Raw genomic sequence first — 12,697 nt, 5'->3', positions numbered from 1 at the left:
TATTTTTTTATAAAAGCCAACAATAATAAATTTAACGTTTTAATTAATTTGTCTAAACAGTCTGTACAATATCTCCATTGTCGTGAAAGTACCAAGATTGTTTCACCAGTATATGCGATAGCTTGCGTGCGAAAGAGAGGCCTATACATGCAGTTTTTCATTGCGCTCTCGGCCGATCCAGCATTTTTTCCAAGTCCGTTTTTACAACTCGCCTCATCCACTTTCTAGAGGAATAAAGGATATATACTTTTTTTAAACCTCTATCGTAGGTGGTCTTACTTTTTTATTTTTTTAATCAAGCCTAGAAAGTGGTGTAATGCCAGTCGTAAAAAAATATTTGATTTACGAATGTTTTTATGTTTAAATTTTTTTTTTGTTGCAAATAGGTTTTGTTGAAATCAATCTATTTATTAGGAGTATTTTTATGTAGCTATGAAAAAATGTTATTTACTGGATCGTTAACTATAAAAAGTAAATGTCAGTGGGTCAACTGAGGTGAGCGTAGAAAGTTGATTTCTATATCTGGAAAAATATTTAGCTTGCTTTCATAGTTGTGGGGAATACCGATGTGCTGTTTTTTAATTTAAAATTATGGGGATGATGTTGATGTCATTGAAGAGGCTAGGCTATGTCTATATCAGCGGTGGATATCCCACGGCTAAAATGACGATGATGTTTTGCGTATAAATATTTAAAAAAAGTTTGGAATGAGAAAGAATTGAAAAATGGTCTTCTGGTACTGGTTTGATCTCTAAATTGGTATTTCAATAAGGCAAGCTAACGGTTTATTGTTATTCCCATTTATCTCTGTGTTAAATTTCATTATTATTATTTATATTTGATTAAATCAGGATCAGTAATTTTTGTTCCTAAGAAAAATTCATAAATCCAGATATATTCAGTATATTATTTTAATATGATAAGCATAAAGTTGATGCGTATTATTAAAATGTTTTAGAAAAATCGCACACTGAATCTAGACTTATTTAGCCAAAAGGCAATGTCATTATATTATTATTTGGTGCATGACAATGACTCGTTCTCTTATAAAAATGTCGTTAATCCTTTCAACTTAGTACGTGCATTGTTTTATCAAGATTAGCTCAGTAATAAGTGGTTTGAACACAGATAGAACAAGCAGATATACAAATTAATCATATTAAATTTTATATCCAAATGGCTAACAATGTCATTGTGCGTATATTTAACACAAAGTTAATGTATTCTTTTACTCTTTTTGTGAAAAAAAAAACTTTTTATGCAGATTGTAACTTCATCAAGTATTAACAAAATCAATATAAGAAGCTTGTAAAATTTTGATTCTGTTAGGCGTTAGACTAAGAAACTGCTATCAGCTCTGAATATTTATTCCATTATTAAATCATAAAGCTAACTGAGATTTTAATTTTTTTACTTTTGCTCGTTCAAAGACAATAAATTTTAAAAAAAAATTGTGCTACAAAAGATATAGAAAAATCACTATGCATGTCTAAACAGATCGCAATAGGCGGTTATAAAAACAGTTCACAGTTAATTAGTGAGTTAGCCAGTTAAGTATGCGTAAAATTACTTAATTGTTTTTTTTGTCTGTTGCAAAAATACGTTATTTGGCGTAAAAAGTGTCCCCTTCGAAACCATAGTCTTGGCAAACCTTAGAATAAATATTAAATATACTATGTAGTGTAGTATCTTAAAGAAAAAGATGTGATATAGTATTTATATAATATGTACTCATACATATCTCTATGCATATTTAAATTCCTTATTACCAGGGCCCACAAAATACACAATACCTATACTAATAGTGTTAATTGTATCGTAATTAATTTATTCGCTTAAGAGTGTATGAAAATGTTTTATTATTATTTACTAATTTTTACATTTTTACACAATTGATTTTCACAAAACGTTATTAGATTAAAATAAATTTGACCACTATCGATAAAAATACATTCTTTTAATAATTTATTTTTATAAAAATATAGGCATGGCAAACTCGCGTTACTCTAGTGAATGTAATCAAATTTAGTCTTACAATAAAATAGGATGGTTTATATTATAATTACAGAACTGCCGCAAAGGTACTGAATAGTAACGCGTGGCTGGGCTCAGCAAGTAAGCAATAAATTGACAGTCAATTAAGTCATTGCGCACTCCAAAGTTAAAGCTATTCTTACTCTATAGTTCCGATCGGCCAACTAAGCGACAAAAGGGTTAAATAACAGGTTTAGCGACACTAAGGTGAAATTATGACCACGTATGTTGTCGTTAATTTCCCACTTTTAGATTTTTTTTTTTTGTTGTAAGTAATTTTTTATTTTAATGATTTTTTTTATTCCGTTGTCATCTTTTACTCGCGTATTTTTTTGTAATCGAATCTCAATTGTCAATATCCTTAGAATTAGGAGACTTTTAAAAAGTTACCCTGAACCCACGAACTTACATCAAATGTTTGTAATTGTATAATTTTTACTACAATTAAGAGATTGATAAATGTGAAGCAATATATTAATAGTCACAAGTGGAGGTCTGTATTTTATTTGCTTTTTTATTCTTTACTATATGACGTTTTAATGTTAATCTAATTTTGTGTATGATGTATAAAATAATTTAAAAAAATATAAATTAAACAACAAGAAAGAAATTTGTACATAAAGCGACATTTATGTTAAATTGTTGCTCGTTTGAGAATAAACATTTTTTTATAGTTTGTTTCGTTGGCCTAGAATAAATATCGTTTTTATGGCTAGACTTTAGTACGTATTGTCTCAGGACATGAGATTTTTTATGTTCTTTTTTTATTTTATATTTATGTCAACCTTATGGACGAAAGAAAACCAGGCAAATATACCAAAGAACACAGTTTATTATTAAACCCATAATTATTAGTATCAATTTTTTGTTTGTAAATAAAAAAAATATACTAAACCGATTATGATGTAATTTGGCACAGAGACAGACTAAATCTATCAGTAGCGGCAATATAACTACTTTTTTTAAAAATTCCAAAGGTAGCGAAACCCCACGCTATAGCTAGTTAGTATAAAACAAAATTCCTTTAATTGTTTTTACGTTCTACAATTTCCTGATATGTTGTTTCAAAACACGTCATTTTTGATTGAAATGACAATAGTATTAATAAATTATGTTCGTCTATTGAAGAGTGCTGTACAAAGAAGTGGCCTTAACATAGACCGGGATCTCGATACAAGTTTACCAAACTCAGTTGAAAGTTTGGTTATCTATCCACACTAATATTATTAATGTGAAAGTGTGTTTGATTGTCCGTTTTTCACTTTAAAACCACTGAACAGATCTCCATGAAATCTTGCTTTTAAGCAGAGTGAGGTCAAACGCACTTAAATTATTATATTAAAAAATGCATACATATCCCCTAATCACCTGTAACGAACCTGAACCTGCGGGATGAGGTAACCCTCGATATTACATTTAGTCTGCGTATACTTACCTTGATAAAACCGATTTATCAAGGTAAGTATTTACATACGTCTAAAAATATTGAACTAAAATATTGAAGCTACGATCCCGGTCTATTCGTATGACAGTGCATCAAATATACGACATTTTCTTATGAATTCTTAAAGAGAAGACAAGCGTATTGTATCGAGGTTTAGTTAGGATTGATATAGCATCCATTTTTCATATTTTGACATCTGATTTCTATTATATTATTATTTTGTCTTTATAAGAGCGTAAAAAAGACAAAAGTCAGAAGGCTTAAATACAAAAGTGGCCTAAAGATAGTGACAGATAACTTATACCTTTAAAATAATAAAAAGTAAAATTTCTATCTATTTACTATTTATTTATGGCAGCTTTGAGAGGTTTAGGCCTTGTTAAAAACATTTATTAAATCAACGTTGTGGTAAACGGTCGTTTGGCTAGGTCAAAATACAAAAAATATATACCTAAAGGTAAAATTACCTACACTTTCTGTGCTTAGTGTAGACGTAAAAATATTCAAAAAAATCAGACATTGAAAAAAAGAGGGGATTTGTATGCCTACCTACATGTATTATATTTTCGCCCGCTATTAGTATTAATAACATTTAAATATGATGTCGCGAATCAGGCAAAAATTAGTAGACGTTGCACGGAAAGAATGGCGTTCGTTAGCTTCTTTTAATTTCAGCTAATTTTTATCTCCTGCCGTCGCCATCTTTTTTACTCTCTAGTACAAGCCATTAGCTTCGTGCTACGACGACTAAATGAATTTGATACTTGGTAAATTTTTGTGTTAGTTTTGTATAATTTTTGTTATGTATATTGTTCAAAACTTTTTGATGAAAGGTCAGAATAAATTTATTCTAAAGTAAAATGAAAAGTAATTAATTATTAAAGGATCGCGGTAAGTGAAAAGATGTAGATTATTCCTCCTTTCTTTTTTTTTTTTTAATCTTTATTTAGATAAAGGACTTTTGTCTTAAAGACATGTCAGTCCCATTGTAATAGATCTTAAATTTAACACAAGATACAATCGTAAATTACATTTAAGCGAGGTTTTAGGCATTCCAGAATCAGTTAATAATTAGTATCTAGCTAAACGCAGCGTTCAAGTCTTCTGATCATTATTTTTGTCTACTCTAAGGGATTAGACATCACGTTAAGGTGCTATATGTGTGCATCAAATTGACAAATGTTTGTATTTCCAAAATGTTGACTAATATAATTCTTTTAGTATTTAAGTTCACCTGTTGTAACTTCAAGGTTTATAAATAAATATTAGTAATAATAAAAAATAATGAAAACATCAACGATTCCTGATATTCTGTAATAATATTTGAGCAGGTATCAAGATTACTTGGTCACCGTCCATGAAGAAATCTAATTTTTACCGAGTTTTTCTCTTATTCCGACCCCCGGAGACGTTTTCCCGCCAATTTGTATGTTTGTGAAAATTGTTGTGTAAGTACCTACCTACTAATCAGCTGTATCTTTCTTTTTATGATTTTATTATGATATACTATATTTTTTTGTTATCTTACTACCTATCTAATTACTCGCATAAAACATAGGTACTTGTTATTAAAAATAAATAATTTCATGTTTTTGATTTATTTTTAGAGTTCAAAATAAAAGTTCCATTCTATACGAAAAAAAGGAAAGTTGGAAATACTCATTTATTTATAATGTAAATAGTGACAACCTATTTGTAATACATTTTTCATAACATTTATAAACCATCAAAATTTAAAGTTAGAGTAGATTAAGTACTCTAAAACTCGAATACAAACTAGTAAAAAATTTCCAACAACTTTTCACACTTAACCTGAAACTGCGTTTTTATTAAAAAAACTTTGCGTTATAAAAAAAAAAGAAACAAAATAAAATATTCAGCGGTCGCGAGCAGGTGACGAAAAAAGAATATTACGAGCACTAAGAGTAAAGAAGTTTTCTAATAATGTTGCCGCTGGACCGCTAATTGCGAAATAAATTTACAAGTTTCTTCCAAAAAACCGTTTCCGAGCGGTAAGGTACTGCGGGAAAAAAGTAAGAGGAGAGTATGTCGGTGAGACGGTTAACGGGTGCCGTATTTATAGTCGTCACACACAAAAAATCTCAATTCTATCATTAAGCCGTAGTACTGAACGTAGCCTTTCAGTATTTTTAAGATTGTTGGCTCTATTTACCATGTAGATACTAAAGGATAAATATATTTGCCTGTGTGTTCTTTAAAAAAAATCTTCCACGTGGTTTTGGGTACCCTTCAAGGCAAGATGGCGCAGGTATGTCCTGAGCCCACCTGCGTCCAGGACTTATTTGTAGTTTATACATACACATAGCCAACAGTCTCGAAAAGAATAGGAAGACCACATTCAGCTGTATGGCTTTATATTTATGATGATATTCAAATAGTATGATTTCACATTTAAAGTGAAAACATTTCACTATTTGAATTCCATCGTCTACTAGAGAAATACCAATTTTATAAGTATAACCCTTAGTCGCCTTTTTCTACATGTAGGTATAAGAAATATGGATTTATTCTAAAATGCCGGATATCACATGGCAATAGTTTATCTTTGTTATTATGTATACACTATGCGGATAATATAAAAATTGGCATTACAAAAAATAAAAAAAAATATTGATAATAAATAAGTACTTACATATATTAAAAATAAAACATCCAACACAAAACAGTCATTAATTATAATTATATTTCAAATTATATAAATGCAAAATAATCACAGTCACAGCTATGAATACGGCCAAAAGGGGTAGAAGGAAATGAAACAAGATTGGGAAAAGTAAGAAAAATCGTCGCGGGAACCGGCGTTAAAGAGGGGACGTTAAAAATTATGTAATATTTATTTTTAAGAGCTCGTTTAAGAGTTATTAGTGGCATTTTTTTTATAAATGAGTCTTTGGAATTTTTTTATTTTTATTTTATTTTAGTTATAACTAATAATATCATATAGGATAAGAAAGGTACTTATGTCCTAGATTTTGTCAGGAGAAAATGTAACTTTTAAATTTTTTATTGGTCTGTATACCTATAATAAAACTCATTTTTATAACACTATTTCACACACAGTAAATTGAAAAACAACATTACATTATCCTAACAGCAACCGCTATCAAAAAGATTTTCAAAAGAGATACTCATTTTATTTTTAAAAACCTAGCATAAATACATCAGATTCAAACATTTAACTTAATAAAGACAACTAATTCCATATAAAATATCGTCTGGCAAAAGAAAAGAGGAGAGAATTTCCAAACCTATTAAGTTTAAAAGCCTTTCGGTCATTAAACCACTTTTTTTAAACGTCCTCTCCCGGACAATTTTTCCTCTCGCCTCGGACACTTTTCATAATTACCGCTCTCTCCCCCAACCTCCCTAGATACTTGTTACAAGATGTTACAGTCGAATTCGTTTTAAAAAAACAATTTCATTATCTTTGCTACCCTTTGCTTAAAAAAGTTCTGATATTATTTTCGGCCAGACATAAAATAATATATGACTTTAAAGTGCTTCGTACATCATTAAAAACATTTTTTAAACAATATTTATAACAGAAACGCCGACACAAAAAGTAAGACAAAGCAGAATTGATTTACTATAAGCGAATGTCGAAAAAATATAAAACCGTTTCGTTTCTGTACTGCCACGTACGCAGAAACAGAATTCGAAAAAAGAACATCAGAACACATGTCTCGGACAAACATCGAACGTCAAAATCGTCTCAATTTCGAACGTAAGAACAATTGCAATTTGAATTTTAAATTTCGAATGCAGTCATTTTCGGCGTATTTTTTCGAAAAGCGGCACTATAATAAATCTCATTGTAATAACGATAAATTCATTGCGATCGACATGCAAATGCGAGATTTTTTTCGATCGAAAACTTTTGTTATAGACTAAAAAGAACGTGGAGAAGCAGTTAGGCTTTTATTTTTTTTCTATTCCAATGTGAATAATATCTACACATCATGGTAATAATCATACCGGAAGGATATTTGTGTTTAGATTTAATAACTTCATTAGTAACCTGAACTGATGATTTACGATGCCACAGATAATGGAAAATTATAATAATAATATATGTAAAATTGGTTAAGCAGAGTTGTTAAATTACCTATATAATATTAATTGAAACATAAAATATTATACTGGAGAGTATATTATTACTGGAAAGTACAATATATTGTATTTTCTAAGAAAAACAAAAACATCCTATCCATAGATTTGTGTTCTGTTTCGAACCTCAAAAGATCAAGTACTCGATTCCGTAAAAAGAGTACACTTTTTTAACCGAATGCTTTTCCGCTCCGGCGTGCGGGCTGTTTTTATTTTTTCAACCACCTGTACTGGCGGTTTTTTGTTCCCTTTAATGTTTGTCTATGGTGTTCGAAGTTCGAATCTAACTAGGATTGTGAGATGTGATAATGAATTATGGTTAACGTTTTTACCTATTCATTAGGGCTTTGTCTACCCATTATGCACAGTAAAGTAGAATTTGAGTTTGTGTGTATGTTTTATAAAATATTTGATGATTTTATTTCATGCAAGATTTATTTCAAATTTCTTTATAAATCTAGAATGAGGCCGCACATTATCATATTTTGTTGTTCATAAATACGCGTTCCAAATTATTTTTTAAAATTTTAAGCTCGTTATTAATTAACACGTAATAACTATTCCTATACAATTGTTGACTTGATATGAAACGGAATAAGTTAAAAGAAAAAAGAATAAATAAACACAAATGAAATGGCCAGTATTTTTCGTTTCTTTGCAATATGCAGATGTTTCGCAAACATACTAAGTACAGCAATTGCTTCCTGGGTCATACAGCATACGGCACCTGTACGCAGCTGGTGCTTGTGCCAGCACCGGAATAAAAAAAAGGAAAAAAAAAGTAAATCGGCCGAAGATCCGCGATTAAATAAATTGTTAACACACCCCTGGCACCGTATCTTGATCGACTATGCGAAAATGTTTCTACTTAATGAATATGCATAGATTGCAACCTAGATATTTTATAGTTTCAAACTTCCTGCGTAAAAATCCCTATCTGTATTTCCTTTGCCACCCACAGCTTGCGATAAAATCTTAATAAAATTGCGTAAAAAAATCTATGGCTACAGAAAATAATTAAAATTAGAACTCACCTTAAAATTAAAATACGAGTAATTGGTTAGAAACCAATACCCCAATGATTAGGTAGACACGATTTGACGGCTGCGTTTTAGCAATATCTTTAAATTAACCTATACTTATTATTAAGTATTTTTTTTTTATTTTAAAAAGTAATGACTTTAGCCTCTGGCAGTTAACAATTATTAAAAACAAAATTGACTATTTTTTATTCCCGTCAATTTCGAATTTGATTTTGGAACGCAGCCGCCGCCTTGTGTCCCCTACTTTTGGAAGATAACAATACGCATTGAAACAGATGCCAACTCACTCGCTGAAGTGTAGACCAGCATTCTTCTAGAGTTCGCTCGCTGATGCTTTGCCCGGACCTCGCTTGTTGCTGCATGGAACGAAATAGACTTTCATTAGTAATATATTTATTCCATTTTATAGAAGTCATACTAATTTTCGTTTTTTATTATACCTACTGATAGGTTTAATGTCATGGTCAAAAGTTTTGGATAATGTATATTTGTATTATTCTGAACGAATTTAATGGAACAGTTTAGAGTAATACAGCTTTAACAATAGAATAACACATATGCTATAATTTATATGAAAGTTTACATGCCAGTACGCTACGCTTGTAAACTTCAAATTCAATTTCAATCTATCTCGTTTCTAAATTCTGATTTTATACGAACTCGAAAAAACTAAACGAGGAAAACTGTTGAAATTAATCTTGGAATAAAATTTTAGTTTTTAAATGTGTCATTATTATCTATAGTAAAATGTAGTGGTTAAAATGTGTTTGAAGCAATTTTGAGACTTATAAATATCGAAAGTATAATAATATATATATATATATAAAATAAACAGCCACAAAAGATAAAGCACAGACAAAAATTAGTTGATAAATGGAGTTAGTTGTAGTTATTTCAATTCAAATTAGTAAATTTATACTACAAGCATGTAGCCATGACACTATAATAGTATGAGTAACACATGATGTAATCGTTTTTAAATGCTATTAAAATATTCTTTCTTTGCACTAACTACATTACTATGGATATAAAAAAGGATATACCTACTTCTAAAGAGCTTTATCGAGAAAACAGGTAATTTTTAAAGACAAGATTTAACTTAGACTTAGACTTCAAATTCATTTACATTTGAAATCTTAAGATACCTATGTTTTTTCGTATAAAAAAAAATATTTGAAAATTTTTCTTTAAATAAATATGGTAAAAAATATTGGTTTGAATATAAAATAGGGTGGCATGCAAAATTAGGTTTAAAATACGATATGATAAAGCTCACTCTTGAATACTACATGCGTGATAACGGAAACTCATTCGTTTCTAAACAAGTCCTGTACATAACATTGTATTTTATAATTATCTACGAGCAATAAAATTAATGTTTCAAAAATTGGTTTCATTTTACTACAATAACTTTATACGGAAATATTTTTAGTATGCTTTTATTATTTTTCCAACTATGTAATATTTTGTCAGTACTTAAATATTATACACTTATCTATTTTTATGAATGATTTTCATATTAGTGCAACCAGTTTTAAGATATTAAAATATAAACATGGTAAGGTTAGTAGTTAAGAAGTATAAAAGTACTGGCTAGTAGAAGATTTATTTAAGAAATAAAAATATTAAAGATAAAAGTAGGTATATTTATATGAAAAAATAACTAATATCAAAAGAGATGTTATTACTGAACTACTACTTGCATTTTTTAACATTTCTAAGTATATAAAATCACAAATAAACCATTTTTCTATTTCTTTTAAGTACGTTAGAAATAAATATGATTAAGGTACTTTGTCATGTTTCGTAAGTACATGATAGTAAGTTAAGTAATTATGTAGTCCCACAAATTGAATGAACAAACTAATATCAATAGGTAGATCTATGCCAAATGCATTATCAATTAAATCGGTTCTACATCACAATGAGTTTCCATAGTACCACGCAACTAGTGATGGGAAAAGTAAAAGAAATAATTACATCGATATTCAGGCTATTCAGGAAATTTACCAATGCGAATGGCAACATGTTGCGGTCGATCGGGCCGTCCCCAGTCGGCGATTGTTGAGGCTGCGTGAAACGAAACGTATGTTATTTAGGAAAAACCGGTAATGTTTACTTTAACGGTTTTAGATTGTTTGGGAAAGTGATTTTCGATTCGGTGTGTTGCTTTTGAAATTCATACTGCTCCGATTATGGCCGGTTACAATAGTTAGACGATTTATGACGTTTGAAAAAGTATTTGAACATACCTACTTTTATACTATTAGGCAATATGACCAGAATTTATGCACGTGAACTGATTTTTAACTTTAAGTGAATATTGTGACGTCTGAAAATATATTAGACGTTTTGAGTTCATGTACTTATTTATTTTAGTAGTTAGCGTCGCTATAAGAAACCTTCATAAATTCCATTGGCTATTTAATAACCATCAAACAAGCTAGATGTAAAACAGTTACCTTAAATTGTTATAAGGTTCCATAATATGTTACAAAGTATTAGTAATTTTGCAATTCAAAAATAATGCAATGTAGATGCATTTAAAATCATACCATACTATACCGATCACAAAGTAGTAAATCCTTTTTTTAATTTTTTAAACTAATTCAAGGAGAATTCAAAAATCAATTTCCCATTTTCCTTAAACATACTACATACCTAATTACAAAGCTTAACTTGAAAATTGTGCATTTACTAAGCTAACAAACATCTAGTTTTTTTTTAAACAAAAATAAATAAACATACCGTTACCATGAATTAGATTCTCAGTACACGTGCTCATGCAGTTCAAAAATAAAATTCAAACATAAAAAATCATAAATTGAAAATAGAACCGATTAGAATCCAAGAAAAGAAAAAAGTTAAATAGAATAATTTTCGAAAAGTCTTTATGCAGCGGTGAAATGAAACGGGCATTCGAGAATAAAAATAAAAAAAATTAAAACACACGAAACATGACATTGAAAAGTTAATAAATATTATTTACATCGACATTACTGAGTGTAGACAGTAAATTTACCAGCGCAAATGGTACCAAAGATCTTTCGCTCATCGTAGAGTCGGCAGACGGTGATTGCTGTTGCTGCTGTCCCGTTCCAACGCACGCAGCGACCAGCATGAAAAAGAGATAGCTATATGAATTTCACGGTTCACGATTTAAATTATTTTACTAGAATCTAGTCTAGCTTTCAGCCTTTTGCAGATAATTTATATTTCTTTAAATTGAAAAATACATTCGGTTCATATACCTACTTAATTGTTAAAATTTATTACTACTTTAATTTTGACATCTTAAATGCATTTATTGGTTCACATGTTCTGACAAATAAATTTATTGTATCTCATCTTTGAATGTTTTTTTATGACTTAAGTAAGCCCTGAGAATTCTAAATTGAATAAAACACTTTTTTTGCCATTGTAAGTACTTACCTAAATGCATATCTATAATTATTATTTTACAAACTAAACACACTAAACTTAGTAGTGCTCTTGGTACAGTTAATTTTAGGCCTATGTATTTAGAAACTCAGGTAATTCAAAAATACTCCATGAACCTAAATGCATACAAGCAAAGCATATTGTAAGTAACTAAATTTTTAAATCTAAAAGAGAGATATTTTAATGCAATATTATTTGAGCATATTTTGATTGCAAACCCTCGACTCAACTTCATAAACAGGAAAATATTAATAAATCAAATTTTAATTAACCGTCATTTATAAAAACTGTAACCACAAAAGAGCAACTACTCGACAGCGTTGAACCGTTAAATCTCAATTTGGGAAAAAAAATCGAATGAATACGAAACACGAACGCCGCCAAAACCGGTTCGTTATACAAACACAAATTTAAAACAAAAAATTGAAATGAGAACAGATTCGCAGCAACAAATAACTGTCAACACCCCTTCGTGAAACAAAGCGCGGAGAAAAAAAATATTAAAAAAATAATATCACAATGAACGCCCTAATCCGGCCCGCCGTGGGAAATAGACAAATGCAAGGTGAGCGAATCCGAAACTAATTTAAAAAGTAATATTCTTCCT

The 12,697-nt window shown here is 29.6% G+C and overlaps 1 protein-coding gene across 1 annotated transcript in view; it reads right to left on the bottom strand.

Annotated features, from left to right (window-relative positions):
* Positions 1-12,697, bottom strand: part of LOC106143478 (zinc finger and BTB domain-containing protein 24) — a 55,439-nt gene that overhangs the window by 41,138 nt on the left and 1,604 nt on the right. The window contains exons 2-4 of the mRNA XM_060951594.1: positions 11,672-11,737; positions 10,630-10,719; positions 8,913-9,005 (exon numbers count right to left, since the gene is read on the bottom strand). Coding sequence (XP_060807577.1) covers positions 8,913-9,005; positions 10,630-10,719; positions 11,672-11,737 — 249 coding nt within the window. The remainder of the gene's footprint in view (positions 1-8,912; positions 9,006-10,629; positions 10,720-11,671; positions 11,738-12,697) is intronic.

The sequence above is a fragment of the Amyelois transitella genome, chromosome 25 (genome assembly GCF_032362555.1).
Source record: "Amyelois transitella isolate CPQ chromosome 25, ilAmyTran1.1, whole genome shotgun sequence".
Taxonomy (NCBI): domain Eukaryota; kingdom Metazoa; phylum Arthropoda; class Insecta; order Lepidoptera; family Pyralidae; genus Amyelois; species Amyelois transitella.
This window is presented reverse-complemented; position numbering and strand designations above follow the sequence as displayed.